General features: G+C 42.9%; 1 protein-coding gene across 1 annotated transcript in view; it reads left to right on the forward strand.

The window, feature by feature from the left end:
* The first annotated feature begins 1,167 nt into the window (after positions 1–1,167).
* Positions 1,168–24,354, forward strand: part of LOC126263124 (venom dipeptidyl peptidase 4-like) — a 324,149-nt gene continuing 300,962 nt past the window's right edge. The window contains exon 1 of the mRNA XM_049960140.1: positions 1,168–1,294. Coding sequence (XP_049816097.1) covers positions 1,196–1,294 — 99 coding nt within the window. The 5' untranslated portion in view covers positions 1,168–1,195. The remainder of the gene's footprint in view (positions 1,295–24,354) is intronic.

Genomic DNA, 24,354 nt, shown 5'->3' on the forward strand with positions numbered 1-24,354 from the left:
AATAGAAGCTTTCGAAATGTGGTGCTACGGAAGAATGCTGAAGATTAGATGGGTAGATCACATAACTAATGAGGAGGTGTTGAATAGGATTGAGGAGAAGAGAAATTTGTGGCACAACTTGATAAGAAGGGACCGGTTGGTAGGACATGTTCTGAGGCAGCAAGGGATCACCAATTTAGTACTGGAGGGGAGCGTGGAGGGTAAAAATCGTAGAGGGAGACCAAGAGATGAATACACTAAGCAGATTCAGAAGGATGTAGGTTGCAGTAAGTACTGGGAGATGAAGAAGCTTGCACAGGATAGAGTAGCATGGAGAGCTGCACCAAACCATTCTCAGGACTGAAGACAACAACAACAACAACAACAACAACAACAACCCTACAATCATACGAAAGAGGACTCAGGGGCCGAAAGTCTAATATTTCATTAATATGATGCATCTACGTATGGTTCTGATAGAACCAAAATGTGATTTGAAGATGAAGATATCGACATCTTGCCCTGACCTGCATGTAGCACGAATCTGAACCCAGTGGAAAACATTTGTGGAATACTTTAAAGGTGTGTGTATCGCAAAGGAAGGCAATGTGGGGCCGTATGCGAGCTGAAAAGAGAGATGCAAAACGAATGGGCGACAATTTCACTCAAAGAACTACAAACCATAACGAAACAGAGAATTTTTGAGGTAATTAGGAAGAACGGAGGTTGGACAAAGAACTAACAATGCAATGAGCGCCATTGCAATAATTTCTATCCAGGAAATGCAAGCGATTTATTTTGTTCATCGTGTTACAAAACAAAGGTAGTAGTCACGATTATCTTTCTTACATGGATCTACTACTTCAGTAGCAAACCCAATACGTGTATGCTATAGCCGTTGCGGTACAACGTCGTGGACCCTGCCTGTACACTGGGTTCCACTCGTGCGTCTGTTGAACGAGGGGCCGATGACTTGGCTGCTGAGTCCCTTAACCCCTAACGAACAAGTGCGCGCGTATCGGCCGGCAGACGGGCTGCCCGGCGGAGGGGGCCCGGGGAGCTCTCGTTAGGCGGCGGCGGAGCAGGTGTCGGGTAGCGGCCAGCAGCGAGCTGCTGGCGTCCACTGTGCGTGGGCGGCCGCGGAGGACCCTGGGGCCCCAGCGGCGCCTCATATCTGCGGGCGCGCTCCTCCGCGGCGCTCAGTCCGCCAGCAGACATGGCCGCGACAGCAGACTCAGACTCCACCCGACGGCGGCGGCGCGGCGGCGGGCCTCTGCCGGCCGTGGACCTCCGCAGACACCTGTGCACAGCCGCGGTGAGTCCGCTCCTCAGACTACGTACACAGGTGTTCCAGCAGGAATGACCGGTATTCGAGGACATGTCTTGACGTACATTCAGAGCAAAACTGTCTCGTAACCGTGGGCCCTAAAATGCATTCCTCCAGAGCTAAGACCACTCGTTCAGTAGAAGAGACGTGTATCACTGTATCGAGGATGAACAAGTGGTGAATGCTCTTAAAGTATACATTTTAGAGCCCATGTTTACCAGACTTCTTTTCGCTTGTAATGATCGTTCCTGTCATCCGTGGATACCGACTATTGCTCCTGGGACGCCCTGTAAAGGCCGCGCCCAACCACCCCCGCCTCCCTCTCTGTCGTGTTTAGGCTTGAAGCTACAGGTCACGTGACAAAGGGAGAAAAGCTTCGCGCTACGCGAAGGCGAGCAGTCGGTTCAGTTTTTCTCATTGTAGCTGACAGCATTCAATTATTACAATAATTGAACAACGTCTTGCAACACTGCTATACACACAGCAATGCAATTTGCCAAATTTCTCAGAAATTATCAGCGTTAATGTGATGGGTACGCTTTTATATGTGACCACCTGCAAAGGCAACAAACAGTTTGGAACATATTGTTGGTAGTTCATTATTTTTTACAAACTACAGAATCAAATTTCAGAGAAACTTCCTGGCAGTTTAAAACTGTGTGCCGGACCGAGACTCGAACTCGGGACCTTTGCTTACGCGGACATGTGCTCTACCAACTGAGCTGCCCAAGCACGACTCGCGCCCCGTCCTCACAGCTTTACTTCTGCCAGCATCTCGTTCGTCTCCTACCTTCCAAACTTTACAGAAGCTCTCCTGCGAACCTTGCAGAACTAGCACTCGTGAAAGAAAGGATATTGCGGAGACATAGCTTAGCCACAGCCTGGGGGATGTTTCCAGAATGAGATTTTCACTCTGCAGCGGAGTGTGCGCTGAAACTTCCTGGCAGATTAAAATTGTGTGCGTAAGGCAAAGGTCCCGAGTTCGAGTCTCGGTCCGGCACACAGTTTTAATCTGCCAAAAAGTTTCATATCAGCGCACACTCCGCTGCAGAGTGAAAATCTCATTCTGGACATTTCAGAGAAGACTCAAATTACCGCTCCAGTTTCAAGCTCTTTTTATTTCTATTTCAGCACTTAGACAACGACCGGTTTCGGGCTGTTACACACCTTTCAACAGGCGTGATTGCTCTGCACTCAATGGTGCTACGCCGCGTCATATACTCTCCATCGCGGGGCTCGGGATCACAGCACGAAATTATCACACCTGATGATGGCATGTGGTATGCCAAAACGGGTCGTGATCGAAGCACTGAAAAATAAATAAAACTACCTTTACAACTGAAGCGGTATTTTCAAACGTTATTATTATGTTCAGTTATGGATGTTAGGCCGGCAGGATTGCTTTTGTAGTTTCTCAGTGATTATGGCAAAACGCATTAAGTTACCTGACGATTCCTCGCTAATACATGTGAAACATTTTATCATGATTCTGCATGAAATTACATCTACGTCTATCCACAATCCCCGTTTTTACACAAATTAAGCGTTTCTTCTATGATTTTTCCTTAATCTTCCGCAGGTACCGAAACAATGTTAAGATAGGATGCATAATAATATATTGGAAAACATTGGTTACTGATGATAGTTCTGCAGTCAATTACCTATTACATGTTGTATTGTCCCAATATCCTTGTCGCTCATGTAATTTTAGAATTTTACCGCTGGAGCGAAATATTACCACCTCTTTCATATGTTTGATGCAACCGCACAATGAAGAACGTTTCACCATTGTGATAAAGAAACCTTAGAGAAAATGCTGATATTAAGAGCCGTATAAATTTTGCCGTACTCCAGAATTAGATGCTGCCGCTGGTGAGCTGACAAACGTAAACATTATAACGACATACTGTGCCGGCTAAGGTTCTCTCTCTCTCTCTCTCTCTCTCTCTCTCTCTCTCTCTCTCTCTCGCTCGCGCACGCAGCTTGTCTATTCCCTGCAGCCAAACTTGGCCTATATCTATACGCCGTTTGCAACCTTCCAGTATGTCCGACTTTTGCTGTCCCGGTCTGTAATGGTGCACAGGAAGACTTGTAATGAAATTGCACGGCATGCATTATCATCGTCTTTGTGCGATTGGATTCGTGATTTCCTGTCAAAAAGGTCACAAGTCATAGTGACTAACGGGAAGTCGTATAGTGAAACCGAAGTTCCATCTGACGTTTCCTAGCGAAAGGCTGTAGGCCTTCTACTATTCTTAATCTAAACATTCTATTCACGAGACAACCTGACCAGTTTACTTATACTGTTTTCAGTTAACAGTTTGTCTCTACCGCCGGCCGGAGTGGCCGAGCGGTTCTAGGCGCTACAGTCTGGAACCGCGTGACCGCTACGGTTGCAGGTTCGAATCCTGCCTCGGGCATGGATGTAAGTGATGTCCGTAAGTTAGTTAGGTTTAATTATTTCTAAGTTCTAGGGGACTGATGACCTCAGAAGTTAAGTCCCATAGTGCTCAGAGCCATTTGAACCATTTTTCAAAATTTCTTGCAGTCAGGTACAAATGAGTTAAAAAACCAGTTCTTGAAGATTTCCTGATTCATCCAGGCATTATTCTGAGGTGTATAGACAACCGGAAGAGATGAGATGGATACATTCTTGAATGCTCTTGACTTGGCAGACTTCCCAATCACAACTAGTTTTAGTTTGTGGTTTCCAGTTGCATTTGAAGCTGCCATAACTGTGAACCGCTCTTTGCTTTTTTCGTGCCCAGGAGCACTTTTTTCTTCACAACAAGCAAGTGTTCTCGCTGGTAACATTTTAAAATTCAGCCCAGTTTCGTCACAGTTATATATTTGTTCATTAGACAAATTTTCGTCAGTTATGATTTTTTAAAACTCGACGATAAATTTTGAAACGGCCCGAGCGTCACCAGAGAGTTTTTCTCCACATACGTCTAGTTGACGCACTCCATACCTCTTCTTCCACTTGTCGAGCCAGCCCACACTAGCGGCGAAATTGGCATCTCCTTCCTGCAGCTGGTTTCTGAAAAACAAAGCTTTTTCTTGCAAGATTGGGCCAGAAATCGGAGCACACTTCTGTCTGTGTCGGGTAAACCACATGAACAATGCCTCCCTTGTTTTTTCGAAGTCTGAATTCTTTATACTTCTTCGACTAAGAGATTCGTATAAGAATTTCTTTGAAGAAAACTGTTCCAATTTAAGTCGGATTCTTCGCCTTCACCAACAGTAACTTCACTGACACCATATTCGAGACCAAGTTTTTTTATTGTTTCTCCTTTGTCAAGTCGTCTTAGTGCTTCTAATTTTAGATGCAAAGGCACAAATTTCCTCTTTTTTGTTACAGCACTCATCTTTGTAAGGTGTACAACGGAACACACAGTCAACAAACAAAACGACACACAACACTGTACAGTACAGGTACTGGGAAGTACAGCAGCCGGCAGCAGTCTGGGTATTTCGTGTCATACTGACAACAGATGTTCGTGCAACAGGGCAACGAGCTAATCTTCGGTGTTGATTGCATTGTTGTCTGCTTTGTCACTGAGCTGTACTCTCCCTATCCATCTTTGCAATGATGTTTTCATTATTTATCATGTCAGTAAAAAAAAAGAAAGTAGATCTTTGCAACCATTTTTTTAAAGAGGCTCGGATTATTGGAAACTCGAACTATCGAGACTCTACTGTGTAAAGTTGCCAAAATCTGAGTTACGGAGAATCTGAATCAGAGACTTGATAGCGTTTGTTTGTATTAGGCCTTACCTTAGCTGGGTGAACTTGTGCAAATCACATGCACTCTCCTCTTCGTCCTCAAGCCGTCTTCTTTGCTTGTACTCTTACGTTCTCCGGATTTTAAAAGTAAGTAACAATTCAAGCTGCATAAATACTCCTGCTTTCGATTTCCTTCAATATTGACAGTGTGAAAGCTCCTGGATCAAATCATAGATCCTAGCCTCTGTAGGATCCGTAGTCTGACATGATTAGCATAGTTAAAAATCAAACAAGCATAATACGCTGCTACTTCATCAGTAGTGTAAAAAAATGTCTTGGGGCATGGTTTTCTTATCAGATTTCTATGTTTCATTCGGATTTTGAGTTTTTCCATGCACACACTTTTGTAGACGTTCTGGATCTCTAAACACGGAAATATTCCCCACATTGTGACTTCGTAAAACTGGAAGAAATTACCTCAGGAAGGAACAATATGAGGAAATACAGAACAACAAAGGAAGCTGGCCTCGTACATGGTTTCGTTAATCAGTATTTTCATTAAACTTAGGAGCGGAATTGGAACGTAATATTCAGGAATTGAAATTTCAATGGTATGTAGTAAATGAAGATCGAATAAACTAATTTGTCACTATTTTGGTCGCTTTCGCGTACATATCTCCTCATTGCGACGTCTTGCAGTCTACGGCAGTCATTGACTGTGCGGCTGGTCCCGGCGGAGGTTCGAGTCCTCCCTCGGTCATGGGTGTGTGTGGATAGTTTAGGTTAAGTAGTGTGTAAGCCTAGGGACTTAAGCAGTTAAGCCTTAGCAGTTAAGTCCCATGAGATTTCACACACATTTGAACACTTTTTTGCAGTCTACGGTACCCAAAAAGCGAGGTACATTAATGTAACTGTCTGAAGGTGCTAAATGCAGGGATTATGTGTTTGTAATGCTATGGAGAGTGTTATCTAGAGAAATATAGCCACGTGTGACACGATAAGACGTCGTGGAGCCATAAATCGTTCACACAGCGGCAGCGTGATCGCCGAAGGTCGAACTGAGATCCTCGAAAATCCTCCGTGTGGGCATGGCTTCACGGTCATCCATCAAAACACTTCGAAAGAGGCAGAAGTAAAATGATCCATTACTCGAGTCTGCCGTACACCGCTTTGGTAATCAATCATGTGATGAGAGATTAGCATCACAGCAAATATATTGTTTTCGTCTGACGATTTCATATTAGAAATAAATCATAAGGAAACGCTAGTTAATGCGAAAGTCATGTGTGTAAAACGTTTAAGCAATAATTTCATTCCATCATAGATTAGAAACAGCAGTTTCCGTGGTCGGCTCTAAGCTACGCACGTTGAAGAGGACAGTCAAAGAGTTTTGGGAACGTAGCAAGTATCATTCCCTGAAACACAGCAAGTAAGATGCGCTAAACTGATAGGAATTTTGGATCAGTGCTTTTCTCGGCGATGTCTAACACAGTGTTTAGAAATTCCAGGCTAGCGATATACAGACGAAAACAAAACAAAACTGAATAGCTATCTAATACCTTTATTGTTTCTCACTTGCGTGAACACCTATATAGATTGCATAATTTGTTTCACATAACTGACATAACTGACATAAAAAACATAGCACGTGAGAAAATACGACAAATGCATAAAAAAGCTGAACGAGTACTTTGAAAACAAACATTAAGATAGCGAACAGAGCAACATCTCATCAAACACTTGGAACCAGTGCCAAGCGAGGTTGCCACCATTTGTTTTCCATGGAGCCCTGTAGAGACAATAAAGACCAGTTCAACAGTTAAGCTATGTTTGGTTGTTCACAATAAGAAAGAAGTACTGTAGAATGAACTCTCCATTTCTTGAAGAAAGACTTCGATCTCCGAACTTGCCATCCAAATCTGAATAGGAACTTAATTGAGTGTGATTTTTAGTCTAAGCTCAAAGCGATCTGGGAGCATATGATCTTCCAATACCTTTGTCTCTGGAATGTTGACGGACCGCGTAGAACTACAGGAAAAGCTTGGCTCTAACTTCAGTCGTGGATAGAAGGCTGTCATCCAAGTGATCGGTATGTATTTTTACTTGTCGTTCCACAGCTCGAGTATGTAATGCCTAAAGCTATCAAATAATAATCCCCTCATGTTGTCACACATCTTACATCATGTATGTACTTGCACTTCTACGCAGTGACAATTATTGAACTACTGGAAAAAACCTAAATTAGTTACAAACTACGGCGTGCACACGCTTTATTCAACATGTAAACGTCGCTACAGATATTCGGATTAACGTTATGACCTGTTCGATACGCCTGCAATCATTGGCGACTATGTGGCCAGGACGAGTAGCGAAATTCTGCATGATCCGCTGAAATATCGGAACATCGATGCCGTCGAGGATATACTGAACGGCTGTTTTCAGCTCAACAGTGGTTTTGGGGTTACTGCTGCACACCATGTCTCTAATATACCCCACAAAAAGTCTCACATCTCCAGATCCGGAGAATACGGTGGCCAGTCGAGGCCTATGCCAGAGGCCTCTGGGACCACACAGCCAGATTGCGGTCCCCAAAGTGATCCTCCAGGATATCACTCTCCTCCTTCGATGGGATCGGGCTCCGTCTTGCTTGAACCACATATTGTCGAATTCAGTCTCACCTTGGATAATGGGGTGAAATCATCTCCCAAAACCTCCACGTACCGGGGTCGGTAGTCACCGTGTCACCAAGGAATATCGCACTGATTATTCCGTGACTGGCCATGGCACGTCACACTGTAACCTGATTCGGGTGAAGACATTTCTCGATTGCGAACTGCGGACCTCAGTCCCCCAAATTTCAGTTATTGACGAAAGTGAAAGTGGGCTTCGTCGCTAAACCAATCCATGGACGCGTAAACTAAGTCACATCATGCCCCGTGGGAGACAGTGCAATTTGAATGTCCTAAGACAAACGGCTCACAAGTTAAGGGTTCATATACACCGTAGAGCAAAAGAAACTGGTACACCTGCCTAATATCGTGTAGGGCCGGCCGCGATCACGTAGAAGTGCCGCAACTCGACGTGGCATGGACTAGACTAACGTCTGAAGTAGTTCTAGAGGGGTATCCACTCTATGAATCCTGCAGCGCTGTCCATAAATCCGTAAGAGTAGGAGATGGTGAAGATTGCTTTTGAACAGCACGTTGCAAGGCATCCCAGATATAATCAATACTTTGTAGCAATTCTGGACGTCTGGGGTGTCGCATTATCTTGCTGGAATTGCCCAAGTATGTCAGAATGCACAATGGACATCAACGGACGTAAGAGATGAGGCAGGATGCTTACGTACATGTCAACTGTCAGTCGTACGTAGTCGTATCTGGGGTCCAATGTCACGCCCCACGTCATTACAGGGCCTCCACCAGCTTGAACAGTCCCCTACTGACCTGCAGGGTCCATGGATTCGTGAAGGCCGGTGTGGCCGTGCGGATCTAGGCGCTTCAGTCTGGAGCCGTCTGACCGCTACGGTCGCAGGTTCGAATCCTGCCTCGGGCATAGGTTCGAATCCTGCCTCGGGCATGGATGTGTGTGATGTCCTTAGGTTAGTTAGGTTTAAGTAGTTCTAAGTTCTAGGGGACTGATGACCTCAGAAGTTAAGTCCCATAGTGCTCAGAGCCATTTGAACCATTTCCATGGATTCGTAAGTGTGTCTTCATGCCCGTTTACGTCCATCCGCTCGATATAATCTGAAACGAGACTCGCCTGACCAGGCAACATGTTTCCAGTCCTCAACAATCCACTGTCGTTGTTGACGCGCGCAGGCGAGCTGTAAACTGTGTGTCATGTAGTCATCAAGAGTACACGAATTTCGATGATGTTTCGTTGAATGGTAAGCATGCTGACATTTGTTGATGGCCCAGCACTGAAATCTGCAATAATTTGCGTTGCTGAAGGGTTGCACTTACGTCACACTGAACGATTCTCGTTAGTCGTCGTTTGTCCTGTTCTTGCAGGATCTTTCTCCAGCCGCAGCGATGTCGGAGATTCGACGTATCACCGGATTCCTAATATTCACTGTACACTCGTGAAATGATCGCACGGGAAAATCCCCACTTCATAGCTACTTCGGAGATTCTGTGTCCCATCGCGCGTGCGCTGGCTATAACACCACGTTCAAACTCACTTAAAACTTAATGACCACTGCACAGCGCCAGACACTTGTCTTATCTAGGTGTTGATGCTTATACCAGTTCCTTTGATCCTTCGGTGTAGTTCAATAATTGTCACTCTGTACCACAAAATCAAAATTTAAGTCTTCCAGCCTACACGATCTTTTGTACAACAAAAATTATTATTTAAACATCTCCCCCGGTTAATCAAACTTTGTCATTCTTGATTAGTTTTCTACCATTACCAAATCAATATTTGAATCCAGTATCCTATAAAATCCTATATGCAAGAGCTGATCATTGAATACCTTCCTCAATTAAGTCACCAATATTGGGAATAGCACGTCATCCAAATGATGGATCTAAGTTCATTAACTACCACATTCATCATATTCACATTCTTTGTCCTTAGAAGGAAAATTCAACTCTCTACCACCATCTCATTTCCTCTGGACACAGTTAGTGGGCGAATATGTTTACGAGCAACATCTTATTTAGATGCTCCGTCCATTATTATGTTACTTTTTATTATTGTTATTGTTGTGTACGCTTCTCATGTTTCATTTTAACTATCTGTTCTTTTGTTTCACACGATGCACAACACTAGATTGATGATAACTTTCCACACAGTTTTCCGACATCGCAAAACGTTTCATATTTTCTCTACTTTTTTACTGAATAGTATTACTCCTTCTGTCTGCATTATGGCAAGCCCCTGAAAACGTCACCTAGTAACATTCCATCCTTTCTTCTCACTTTTCTCTCTTTCTCTTTAAGTCATATTCCTACCATCATTTCACATCTTAAATTAACTATTTCCTCATTAACTATTATTCTCTTTTACTCCTTTTTCATTTTACTAATGATCTAAAGTTTTCCTTATCACTGTCCACCAGAATTCATGACTTCATCCAGCAATCACTTATTACTTTGCAGCAAAACAATCACAATTCTCAGCTATTCATCTCCACATACCTATTATTCATTAATTACTTCCCATTTTCAGTCATTGTTCCTACACAGCAACAAAACACTCAGTGTATTGTTATTTCTACTAAAATTACAAAACCAAAACCAGAATTAGTTATTGAAATATTGCCACACTACTATATCAGTCTTGTGATTTGTGGTTTCGTTTATCAGCACTCACACATAGCCTATCTATTTATCTATTCATCATCTTCAGGAATTATGTCTCATTTCGGGGAATTTTGTCATACAGTTACGTCTGCTGAATCCTTACTCTGGATAGTTCGATAGCTGAAGAGTTGTTTTGACAGGTGTAAAGGATTGTAGAAGAGTAGCAAGCAGTGCCGAAAACTAAAGAAAGAAACAGCATACAACAGCTTGGGACTCTATGCACGCCACTGCACGTATTCACTAGAGAGTAGTGATCCCTTAGGGTTTGCTTCGTCACAACAGATCACTTCTCAACCATTCTCTCTGGGACCACAATTCGTGGTCTTTACCACAGTTCCCATTCCCCTACACACAACAGTTAGATCGTCTAATAATCTCTTTCGTGATTCATCTTCCTTTTTGCTATGAGTTCCTATCTGTCCACTTATTTCTCTCCGACCTTCCTCCATTTCCGCTAACAGCAAAACACTTTCTACCTCTTCCTTCCTATCTCCTTCCCTTCTGGCTCCAATTTAATGACTCATTCTTTTCCTACATTTTCCGTAAGAGATCAAGTATCTTTATCTACCACTTGTTCACTTTGACATGTCTGGAAACCAGCTACGTGTTCATCCTCTTCAGTCGTCATTATCTGGATTCAGTGAGAACAGGAAACAAAACAAGTCGCATCGTACCAGATCTCGAACTTCGATCCTAAGATTAACAGATTCGTCGAGACAACATTGGAATAACACTGTCCCGTCGCTACACGCTTAACACATGTGGAGAAGACGGCTTTCATGGATGTACTTTGCGAGGTAGCAAGCAGTGTATTTATACGAGGGCTATTAAAAAAAGAAAAACAATTAAATAACGTGAGTTTGTCTGATTATTTCGCCTCCAGGACAACTCGTTTTACTTCAGAGTTGTGTGAACCTGTAGAACGTTATTCCACCTAGTCACTAAATTATGTAAATCAAACACAGTTCTGTTACGAATCCCGTAGACAAGGCAGGATTTATCTATGCATCTGTTCACATATCCCCTGTAAATCACCAACACGAAGTTATTACTCGTATAAGTGTATAACATAACTGTAAGCACGATGTAAACATAACCTGTGTGGTTCGGCAGCTGTCATCTTAATTTTGGCATCGACCAAAAACTTAGACCAATAGTAAGGAAGCAGCATTAAGACCGTGGGTCGACGCCTTTGCGGACGATTCAGGCACACGATCGTATCAAAAATGAAAGGCATGCCAACTCTCTTTGAAGATGACACTGCGAAAGCGCTTGTAACGATCCCCTCGAAATGTACATAAAACACAATCTGCAGAAACGTTGATTTAAAATAATGTTTAAGTAAAGGAAAATAGGTATTAACTAATAGTTGGTCAACTTACCTACATTGGAAGTTAATGGTTCACTTCAAGAAATTTTATTTACATATCAAAAGTCAAAAAAGACAAAGGATATAGCTTTACAATGGAACAAACGATTTACAGTTTGAACTGCTGAAGACTGTTAGCTTTCAAGTGGGGAGAGCGCATGGCAATTCAGCTCATCTGTTCGTTGTGGGAGAGACGTAGCGACGTATTGAGACGATGGTGGCAGCTCGTGATGTTGCAGACGAGGTTATTACAGCAACTCCGTTTGTCGTATTTCCACGGCGAAGTATGCTGGTGAAGTCTCTTCTCGGTTTGGCTGCGAAGTCGTGCACAGTCGCTTTTAACAGGCCGCTGGCTGAATAGAAGTAACTGTTGGTGATAATCCATATGTTTAGTATGTGCACGTTCATTACTCTTTACGCACACCTAGCTCTGGTCTCAGAACTTCATACAATGTTCATGATAATTTTCGATCCTATATGTATTCGTCACGTTTGCGTACGACTACCGCGATCGGGAACTCAGTCAGTAAAACCGTTCTTACACCCAGTCTACAACTGTAATTACGTTCACCGCTACAGTTATGGCTTAAAGCACTCGGCTGTTCATTAAGGTGACAATTACATCACACAGTTCTATGGAGCCTTACCTCTCGCGATGCAGTTATATGTCAAAGCAGTTTCACTCACATTACATACAGTATCCACTACCGAAAGCATTGTCAGCACCCATTCAGACAGTCCATTTACTAATACTCAAACCGCAAAATGTTCCGGTTCCTAATGATCACTTCAGCTTTCATTATGCACTGCGACAGTAATCGGCATAGTCAGTCGTAAAGCTCCACGATTACACACACACACACACACACACACACACACACACACACACACACACACACACACACACACACACGGGGACTAATGACCTCAGCAGTTGAGTCCCATAGCGCTCAGAGCCACACACACACACACACACACACACACGAGATTGTTGCTCCTTCATGTCTGATTTACACAGCGGTTCTCACATCACAGTTAATATTACACATGCAGTCAAAATAAACAGAAGAGGTTAAAGGTTTTTTCCATATTCAAATAATAATGACATTTATCCATTAGAGAAAAGGAAATAAATTGTAGTTACTTCATAGCGTTACTATCAGTACGGCTATGCTACAGTCAAAGATGTGAATAGTTCGTCTAAGAAAGAAAAATAAAAGAGAAAATAATTTACCTATCACTAATGGCTATATCTTCACAAGCATCAGCCCATTTCCTGCGACATGTCCGGAGGGCTATGCCGGCGGTAGCGTAGCTACGAGCAGGGTCACCCATGCCGGACAGGCCATAGGGCAGGAGCCAGACCAAGTGTCTCCCACAATGACCAATCATTAGCCTGTCTTCTATCCTATTCTAAACCTCTCCTTTTTCCTTCCCATCATCAAACCCTTGCAAGGGATACGGCCAAGTCCTTAACGGCAGCTACGGCGGAGAATAACATCTTTGGTACGGCGCAGCTGGCGGAGGAGGCACCCTTTCCTCCTAAGGGCAAATGAGGAGTGGAACCACCGCCTTGTGATGAACAGGGATCTTCAAAGGCTGAGGGAGTAAACCCTTAAAGAAAATCCTCGGATGCGTTAGGCTTAGCAAGTCAGCATCTCAGAAAAAGTTATTGCTTTCAGTCAAAGACGAGCCTCGGATTAAAAATACCTAATGTAGACAGCACTTCTTGTTCCCCTGGAACGAATGGCAGCTCTTCACAGCCTGAAGACAAAACAAAAGAATGCAAGAAGATACACTAAACAAGAACAGGAAACTACAACCCTACAAAAAGACAAAACCAAGTTAAGAATGGGAGCATTAAATGTAATAACCTTCACAGGAAAGACTGAAGAGATAGTAGAAATGATGGACAGGAGAAAGATTGGTATCCTTGGATTGAGTAAGACCAAGTGGAAGGGAAAAAAAACTATAAATTGCTGCGAGGTGGGTACAAGGTATACCGGCAGGGTCACAATAAAGAGGCAAAAAATGGAGCGGGGTTTGTGTTCCACAAAGACATTGACCCAGTTACTGATGTGACCTCTGTAAGTGAAAGGATAATTAGAGCAAGAGTTAACTTGGGAAAGAATAGTTTTACTATACTCAAAGTGTACGCACCTCTGTAAGGGTGCAGTGAGGAAGAGAAAACGAAATTCCTTGAACTCGAAGACCAAGTAAGAGAAGATAACATTATGGTAATTGGGGATCTGAATGCTCAGATCGGCACGGATCGAAATGGATATGAGGAGGTGATGGGCCCTTTTGGATACGGAAGACGAAAAGTTGAGGGTGAAGAAATTCTAAATCTGTGCATAAGGAATCATCTTGTGAAGAATACATTCTTCAAGAAACAAGGTAGCCATAAGATTACTTGGCTGGGATGGCAAATCTGACAGTTATTGACAATATATTAACGGACAAATTAATTGTAGGAAAAGTAAGAGACACTGAAGTCATACCAAGTGAGCACTTGAATAGCGACCACAGGTTACTAGTAGCTGATCTAAATTATAAGATGAAAAGTTTGAATGCTGTACAAAGAATGCCAAAAATTAAGGGGTGGAAGTTGAAAAATGAAGAAAATAAGAAAAGTTTCCTAAATCTAGTAGCACAAAAATTGCCAAAAGCTAAAAGGGGTAGTGTAGGGGAAGAGTGGAACTTATTTAAAACATCAATAGTTAACAGTGCTGTCCAGATATGCGGCAAAACAAAGGGTAAAGTGAAAGAGAAAGAGACCAGTCGGTGGAACGATAGAGTAAAAGTTGCAATTAAAAAACGTAATATGGAAAGAAAAGCATGGAATCTAAATAAAGAAATCAGATCCAGGGGCTGGTACTAAAAGATGAACACAAGGTGACAACACTGGAGAAGGAATACCGACAAAAGAAACTCCAAGCCAAGAGAATTGTGAAAGGAGAAGATTTGGGAAATATTCACCGATACGGTCGCAGGTTCGAATCCTGCCTCGGGCATGGATGTGTGTGATGTCCTTAGGTTAGTTAGGTTTAAGTAGTTCTAAGTTCTAGGGGACTGATAACCACAGCAGTTGAGTCCCGTAGTGCTCAGAGCCATTTTTGAATATTCACCGAGAAACTAGAGGAGGATACCAAAGGGAACAAAAAACTGCTATATGGGTTATTGAAAAGTAAAAGATCTGATAGAGAAGACATGAAAGTGATTGAAACAGAGGTTGCGGATATTATCAGGGACATGAAAGGTATCAGAGAAGAGATGAAGAATTATTTTCAAATCTTACTGAAAGGGGAAGGTGCACAAGAAAGTCAAACCAAAGTCATTGAATTAGAGGAAGAGTAGGATCCAATCTCTTGGTTAGAAACTGAGAATTCACTGAAAAAGATGAAAAACAGGAAGGCGGCTGGAGTAGATGAGCTGACAGCGGATATGATTAAAGCCGCAGGAATACATGAAATACAATGGTTACACCGGGTGCAGGGGGTGATATGGAAAGAAAACAAAATGCCGGATGAATGGAAAAAAGAATTATAATACCATTGTTCAAGGAAGGTAGTAGAAAGAAAGGCACCAACTAACGAGGAATCACACTTTTATCACATTGCCTTAAGATAATGTAAAAGATCATAGGAAAAACATTGTGGAAAATTCTAGAACAGCAATTAGAGGAACAACAGCATGGGTTCAGAAGTAATAGGGGAACAATAGATCTCATTTTCTCACTCCATCAGTTAATGAAGAAATATCTAGAAAAAGAAAAGGAATTGATAGAAGTAATCGTGGATTTGGAAAAAACATGACAACGTACCGAGGTATAAAATGTGGGAATGCTTGAGAAAACATAATGTTCCTATTCATTAATTTAAAAAGTCCAGATGCTGTACGATGGTTGTGAGAGCAGTGTACAAGTAGGAGGTGGAAGATCAAAATGGTTTAAGACAGACAAGTGTTCCGCAAGGCAGTTCACTCTCCCCTTTACTCTTCATTACACTTATACACACAATCGTGAAAGAAATCAAGGACGAAGAAAACGAAGATCTCAGTGCTTTTGTTTTTGCTGATGACATCACCATTTGGGAAGAGATGGAAGTGGGGGTTCAGAGGAGACTAAATTACTGGAACACAAAACTTAAAAAATTGAAGTTAACTGTGAGTAGGAACAAGACAGTGGCAATGAAGGTGAGCAGGACACCCACACCTTGTCACATCATCATACTGGAAGAGGAGAAGGTTGAATGTGTGAAAAGCTTCAATTATCTGGGTCACATATCACGCGATGGAATTTCCAAACTAGAAGTCTTAAACAGAATAACAAAAGAATCTAGCTTCTTCCACCAAGTACGAAAACTAATCTGGGACAAGGAAGTCCCTCAAAGAGCCTAACAGACCATGTATAAAACTTATCTCCTGCCAATCAGTCTAGAGGCCTGTGTCATAAATAAGAGAGAAGAGTCAAATGCTAGCATGTGAAATGAAGTTCCTTAGGTCAGCTCTACAAAAAACTAGGAGAGACAGAGTCAGGAATGATTATGTAAGGAGAGACGTGCAGGTGACATTGACTACAGAGGGGAGGGGACGATGAGTGCTTTGAGATTGTAGTGGTTCGGTCATGTGAACTAATGCACTCCACGCAAGTATTTGGAGATGGAGGCACCAGAAAGAAGACCAATTGGGCAGCCTAGGAAGAGATGGAGAGACCAGGTTAAGGAAGATTTCAATAGGAGCGAAGTAACATGGTGGAGAGGGAAAAGCTATACCAGGACCGAAACCAATGGAGGCATGTCGTTCACAAAAGTTCCTACCCGGCTCGCTGGAAGGAAATCGTGATGATGATGATGATGATGATGTCTGGGAACTCCTCACACCGATATTTAATGGGCTTTAGTTTAGACGGAGAGAGCAGATAAGTTGGCCAGCTCGTAAGGTGGTCAATCTTAGTCCTTCTGATTCTTCACTACGGGACACTCTAAATGTTTGGTGTATGCAAGACACATTAATGATGATTTACGAACATTGCAGGAATAAGGCATCAGTGCCTGCCACCCATCCGTGACCGAGCTGGACTTTTTGAGAGACTACATAATTCCTTGTGATGCCAGCCAAAAGCATGCCTTGCTATGAATTGGCCTCCTTTAGAGATGGCTCAGAAATGCAGGTCGTATGTAATAGCAAGCAGATTACATTAGCTCTGCTGTTTCACAGTGTGTAGCAAAGAGCTTACAGAAGACGACTCGTGTCTCACACCAGCGAAGATACAATTCTCCTAGCTCTTGAGGTACGCATCTGAGAGCTCTTGTTCACTAGTTATTTTTGGATTTTTGCTACTACCTCTCAAAAAATGGAATACATTTCTTCTTTAACTTGTATGTGACTCCATCAATAAACACTTCCGGGCTAAGTTGCCGTGGTCGATCTGTAAAACTTCTTCTACCTAACGTTTCGTTCTCAACTACGGAGAACATCTTCGGAGGTGAGTCAACGACTGACTGCTAGGAGCTGGGGCCGCCGCTTATATGGATATCGTAGAGGGCGCCACCGCACGTCACGTGGCGTCGATGTGCAGCTATCTCTGGCTATCGTCTGTTCTCTCGATTGCAGACAATCGATTGTCACGTGATTGATGCAACGTCGACCGCCATATCTTATCCAATTTTAATCCTTCTTCTTTACGATTAAAATTGTATTGATGTTTGTGGATTTCAATTGCCTCTCTACACATAGCTCCTAGCAGCCAGTCGTTGACTCACCTCCGAAGATGTTCTCCGTAGTTGAGAACGAAACGTTAGGTAGAAGAAGTTTTACAGATCGACCACGGCAACTTAGCCCGGAAGTGTTTATTGATAAAGACGCCGGCCGTGAAAGCCTACATTGTATGTGACTCTTGCTGCGGAAACCTGGGCATAAGGACAATAGATACAGCCGTAACATTTGAAACGTCTTGCTACCAGGTTGGTTATAGAAGTGCATGGAATTACTGGCAGATGCCAGCGCTAAAACAACGAGGTTTCTGCTTAATAATAGGTTAGCCTGTTAACATGAGAGGTGAGGTGTTAGTGCTGTTTGCATTAAGTTTAACAACCACTACGTTATTAACAGATTCCTCTGTTTTTTCGCTCGAATGTTGTTGTTCCATTTTTCTCTTTACCCAAAAGTAAGCAATTCTCAGTTTTTATATGTCCATTCAGGATTATATTTTATGGAATAAATATAATCTTAAAACTTAACTTCTTGGAAAAGACTTTTTAATAGTTTCTTCGGTTATGTTGAATTTTGGGCTTTTTAGTATTTTGTGAGGTGGAGGAAATGACCTGAGGAAACATGCACAACATAAGGGACGTCAATGTAATTCCAGAAGTTCAAATAAGCTATCGAGCTATTGTGTTACTTCATACAGTAAAGAAGAGCGTGATAAAATGACCAATAACCACAAGTGCATTTCGCTTAGTGTATCATGCAGTGAAACATAGTCTAAGTTATTAAAGTCCGCCGGCCGGAGTGGCCGAGTGGTTCTAGGCGCTTCAGTCTGGAACCGCGCCACCACTGCGGTCGCAGGTTCGAATCCTGCCTCGGGCATGGATGTGTGTGTTGTCCTTAGGTTGGTTGGTTTTAAGTAGTTCTAAGTTCTAGGGGACTGATGACCTCAGATGTTAAGTCCCATAATGCTCAGAGCCATTTGAACCATTTTTTGTTAAAGTCTAGACTGCAGAAACGAACATGTCTCATATTTTTAGTGATTCTGCAACTGCCTCCAAACTTTCATGAGAATGGAGTAAATGAGAAATGATTGTGTAGAAAGTTTTTATGTGGCAAACTGACTGAATCTGTCTTCTTCAGTACCTAAGCCACGTGTACCAAATGTTTCCAAAATGGTAGAATTTTTGTTAAGTATCCCAATGTCTTTCTAGAGTGTCTCTCTTCCTTCATGAGGAGTAAGTGATGCGACGCACATGTTAAACAGATTTGATCAAGGCTGAACTCTTGTGACAGTGAATCATGAAAGCATGGCCTGCTCAGAGCTTTTTAAATTTGCAAAGAGTGATATTTATTTATTAAAAGGTGGCAGTAGTTCAGGGAAATACAATTACAATCAAATTGAATCAGACTGACTAAGGCTTGAATGTGCGCTTTTTGTGGCATGTACTTATACACAATTAATATTTTGTGTACCCTAGTAAATATATGTAACTTTCAATTATTTTGTTTTGAAAATATTGTTATAAAGAAATACTGAGTCATCACTCCTTTATTGTACAAAAACTAGCAAGCCTATTGAGAGAGATCCGCCGAGCAGATCCCTCTCTGTTGTTGTTGTTGTTCCCATGCAGTGATTTTTGAAGTTAAAAAAACTGAGATTCGACCAGTGATTAAGTACTTTGTAAAGGAAGATATGAAAGAAATGGAAACTTATGCTGATGTTCAAAATACAATGGGAGACTGTTTCTTCATATTCAGCTGTTGCCAAGTGAACAAAGCAGTTCTAATTTGGTCAGAACAGCTTAGACGATGCTCTTCACGTAGTGGTCGGCCAAGATGTCCCACTACACCAGAAATTATTGCAAAAAATTCATAATGGTCGCGGAGGATTTCCGCTGTAGGTGCGAAGCACTGCTGAAGTTGTGGGAACGTCTGAAGGGGCATACCATATTTTAACAGTGGAACTGGATATGAAAAAATTATCTGCTAGATAGGTGCCACGGCTCTTAACACAGGATCAGAAACACATCAAAATGGAAATGTCCAAACTATGATTGACCAGTTTTCAGACCAGTTAACAAGATTATTTGCGCCATTTTGTGGCCATAGATAAAACTAATACCCCAGAGACAAAACATGCATAGTAATGGAAACATACTGTTTCACCACCATCAAAGAAAGGAAAGGCAATACGGTCGGCCTGAAGGGTCATGGCGTCAATTTTCTGGGAACAAGGAACTATGGGACGGTACTAAGCCCTACTCCTGGACCACCTAGAGCGAAAGATACGAAAAAAGGCCAGGTTTTGCGAGGAAGAGAGCCATCTTTAATAAAGACAAGGTGTGTGTGCACACACCCAAGTGTCTTTGCCATGGCAAAAATACTTGAACAAAGATCCGACCTGTTGCCACAACCGCCTTAATCGCCTGATTTGGCTCCACCAGACTTCTTTCTCTTCCCCAAGCTCAAAGTTTTCCTCGGTAGACAAAGGTTCTCTTCAGACGAAGAACTCACAGCCGAAGTTAACGGGTGTTTTGGAGGAATCTAAATTTTCTTGATGGGATCAAGGCATTGGAAGATCGCTGGACCAAGTGCATTGCCGTACAGGGAGACTAAATTGAAAAGTAAGTTTCGTTGAGGTTAGTCGTTTAGTTCTACTCCATTCCGATTACCGTCGTAGTTTACAGTGTCCAGGGACAAAGTACATACAGAAATATTAATTACCCGTATGTTACGAGGAATGTGGACTAACTTTTTGCCCAGTTACAATGGTAACTCCTCTGCGTTTATCATCCCTGTACCAACAATCTTTCTTTTCGCGGACCAATCGTGACTGGAACAGAGAAGGGGAACAGTGACAGTAGTACACAAAGTTCCCTCCTGCACACGCCATAAGGTGTGTGCGGAATGTAGGAGGAGATGGAGTGCGTGGGAAGATGTACCAGTGTCTATCATCGTAGCTCAAACCGACTCGATGCATGGCCATGTTAGAACACCTGTTGCTACCAGGTACCAAATTTCACATCCTGAACACTCCAACATGACACAGAAGTTTTGTTTCTACTAGACTGTGTTCGGACTAAGGGAACTCGGTTGCTCGCCGGTAGCACGCCAGTCCAGAAACCGCCTCGCCCAGCGCCCGGCGCATTTAGCGCTGTGCTAGGCCGCATTCAGCGGGAGTCGAATGGGACCCGGAGGCCGTTTACCCTCCCCCCTAACTCCCCAGCCGGCCGTCAGACATCATTAAGCCGCCAGGCCTTCCCCGCGCCACCTGCCGACCTTGAGAGCGGCCGTCGGCTGTCTCCTGCTGGCTCGCGCTGCTCCGTGTTGGGTAATCTCTTACAGCAGCGGATGAAACCTGTCCCGTTTCTCCGGCTGCGTCACCGCGCTGAGGCGAGGCCTTCGCCAAACTGCGGCAGCCCTCAGCGACGTCACAGAGTGCTCGGCACAGGCAGAAAAGTGACGCCTCTGTCGGCACGCGGTGCAAATTGAGTACGAAATTTCGGTGCAAACATACAAACCGTCACACATCATGCATTTCATACAAATTACGTTATACCATACCGGGATTGAGAAGCGGCGATAAGAACTAGGGATAAACAATACTTTACACGCTAAGAACCTTCACTGATCACTTCCTTTTATTAGACGCGCAACCTTGAAGTTCGCAACGTTAAAAGAAAAAGCTCTAAATCACATCGAACAGAATGGCGAAGGTGGCATTTAATAGGAGGAAGACCTCCTTACCTGGCAAACTAGGTAAAGATTTGAGGGAAAGGCTTTGGGAGTATTCCGTCGGCAGTGCGCCGCACTGGGCGGCAGATAAATGGTCACTGAGAATAGTGGATGAAAAATAAGGCTAGAAGCAACTGAAATGGGGATATAGAGAACGGAAAAGTTAAGTTCGATGGAAAGAGTAACGAAGAGTGTTGGAAAGGGTTCCTGAGAGAAGACAACTGCAGATTACATGAGAAAGAGTAACTAGATAGGGCGTTCGTTGCGACTGGAGTGCTTATTAACATACACTTTGATATGACCATTTCGTAGCAGGAGAGTGAGAAGGGAGAGAAATGATGGTGATGGTGATGGTGGTGGTGGTGGTGGTGGTGGTGGTGGTGGTGGTGGTGGTGGTGGTGGTGATGATGATGACATAAAGGAAAGAGGAAATTACATAATTAAGAAGATGGCAGAAAGGAGAGCGTGGATAGTTACTATGTGAAAACCTGCCTGTGAGCTGAACACTGATGCTAATTTCGTACAGTGACATTCAGGAGGGAAAATTGATAATGAAAAGAGCTGCCGCTGCACAGAAATCTGCATTTAGTCTGAAAATGTAGCGTGCCTCTACTCTTATATTGAAATTGGCTGCTTCTTATTTTACAATTATTGTTCGTTTAAATATTTCCAGAACTGTCACGTTTTTTGAAGTGATTTCTTTCACACCTTCACTACAAGGAGATGTCTCAGAAAAGCGAGTACAGTGAACCGTCATTTCCAATAACTGTTTAAGTACGTCCCTATTACTAGCGCTGCTTACGTACCAACTTTCAGCGCCATCACTTCTGTTAGAAACAATTGGTATACTTCGACTGTTTGAAATATTAAACCGGCTGATCCCGGCGGAGGTTCGGGTCCTCCCTCGGGCATGGGTGTGTGTTAGTCGTTAGGATAATTCAGGTTAAGTAGTGTGTAAGCTTAGGGACTGATGACCTTAGCAATTAAGTCCCATAATTTAAAAAAAATAATATTAAACCACATGTTTGTCTTAAGGCGCCTCTGCACAGATACAGAAAATACAGACCACTGTCACACCTCATTCTGCCTACAGTGATCTCATTATACATTTACCGCACACATTTAGGAATTTTAATGAACAGTGCCATATCTAACCTTAAATACAGGCCAATGCAGAACATTGAGATAGTTCTATTTGATTTACATGTTCATGAACGTGCTCTAACAAGGGGAGGCCGCCAATTGTGAAATTCAGATTCGATTCATACTGCGCATAATAAAAGCTCATGGCCAGATGTGTAATGTGGCAAAGCACCAAGATGCACTTCTCAGCCGTTGTCGAGAAAATCGACAGTTAAAAGAAACCGTTGCGGTGAAATACTCTCTACGATTACTCATTCTCTGCAGCGTCGTGGTGCAGCGGTAAGCGCTCGGGTTCGTAATCTGAAGGTCGCCGGATCGAATCTCGCGCCATGCAATTTTTTTATTAGTTTTTTGTAATTCAAATATATATATAAAAACTATTAATGAATTGCTTATGCATGTTGGTGAAGGCGGATCACTCTCCAATTGTACCGCCTCCATTTTTCCGTTTGTTTAATAGGGTGTACCAAAGCTCTCCCGTCCGCACTGATTTTCGACGATGTTATAAGTTGCGCTAGGGACCGCATCTACCTACTTTCGAAGTTAGCAGGCAACTACGCTGTTATGCGGCTGCTCGTTTCGGCCCATTCAACATCTGTCCTTCAAGTGTAACGAGCGAGTAACGTTTGACTTACGCTATACGTATTCGTTTCGGAATACCGTTTCTACGTCTTCCGTTAAGACAATTAATAACATTTGTGAAATACAACTTTGTTTGCGGAAAACATAATGATGTTCGAAGTCGCCAGTTTTTCCACGAGAAACGACTTTCATTAACTTACTATATGCATAATTGTTGCAACTGATTGCCGGGAATTATATATATGTATGTGTATATACACATTTGAATTACAAGACACAAATACTAAAAAAAAAAAGGTTGCATCGCGCGAGATTCGATCCGGCGACCTTCGGATTACGAACCCGAGCGCTTACCGCTACACCACGACGCTGTAGAAAGTTGTTAATCGTACACAGTATTTCATGGCAACGGTTTCTTTTAACTGTCGATTTTCTCGACGACGGCTGAGAAGTGCATCTTGGTGCTTTGCCACATTACACCTCCGGCCGAGAGCTTTTATTATGCGCAGTATGAATCGAATCTGAATTTCACAATTGGCGGCCTCCCCTTGTAAGTGCCTTATCGGGTATTTCTACGTAACTTAATTGACAGCAATTCGTAGGTACTGTGATCTGTTATAGTGCACCAATAAACGCCATCCCGATCACTTATTGGCAACTACAGTTTTCTTGACAACTGCACCTTCGGGGCGCCATACCTGATGATGACCTACGGCACACATCGAAACCGGTAGTCAGTTACAGAAGTAGTGATCCAGACGGTGACCGTTTATTTCTACAGAGCTCAGTGCCAGGTCCTTTACACAGGTCTCGTTTCTAATACACAAAGCAACGAGTTCCTTTCAGTAGTCTAAGAAATTCGAAGCTCACACTTGGTATCATGGGCCAAACATTTGTCTGTAACGAGCAACCCTAGTCTCTAGGGGGGCTGTCTAAAACTTAGCTATCATAAATATTTACAACTCATAGAAAATGTATACAGTTAAGTGAATAATGTTGTTGATGTTGTTGTATCTGACAAAGAAGAAAATGCCGGGCGTAAATTTAAAAGTATATTTGATGGAAGATGCAGGTTCTGAAAGTGAAAAATTTTTTCGCTGCATTACAAATTTGTCAGACTAATTCAGGTACTTGATTTTGACATCAACACAGTTTTAACTGATCTCTGAGGCGATAACCAGTTTTAGGAGAACGGACGTTCAAAATATTGATCATATAACATACGGTATTTCCAAGATTACAACGGTATTCTACATAGAACTTTTTCTGCGTCAGCACCTACTTCGTGACGTTGCACTGGTGTGTACCTGCAGTTGTCGCAGGCTCTATATCCCGTAAAGAGCCCCACATACGCATGCCATATCGCTCGCCACGACACCCCACACACAAGCAGTTCGCCAATCAATTTCAATCAGTATTATGAACGTCAGTGTGTCCGAAAGATCTATGGAAAATGAACTACGTTTAGCGGCAGC

Source organism: Schistocerca nitens, chromosome 6, assembly GCF_023898315.1.
Source record: "Schistocerca nitens isolate TAMUIC-IGC-003100 chromosome 6, iqSchNite1.1, whole genome shotgun sequence".
NCBI classification, from domain to species: Eukaryota; Metazoa; Arthropoda; class Insecta; order Orthoptera; family Acrididae; genus Schistocerca; species Schistocerca nitens.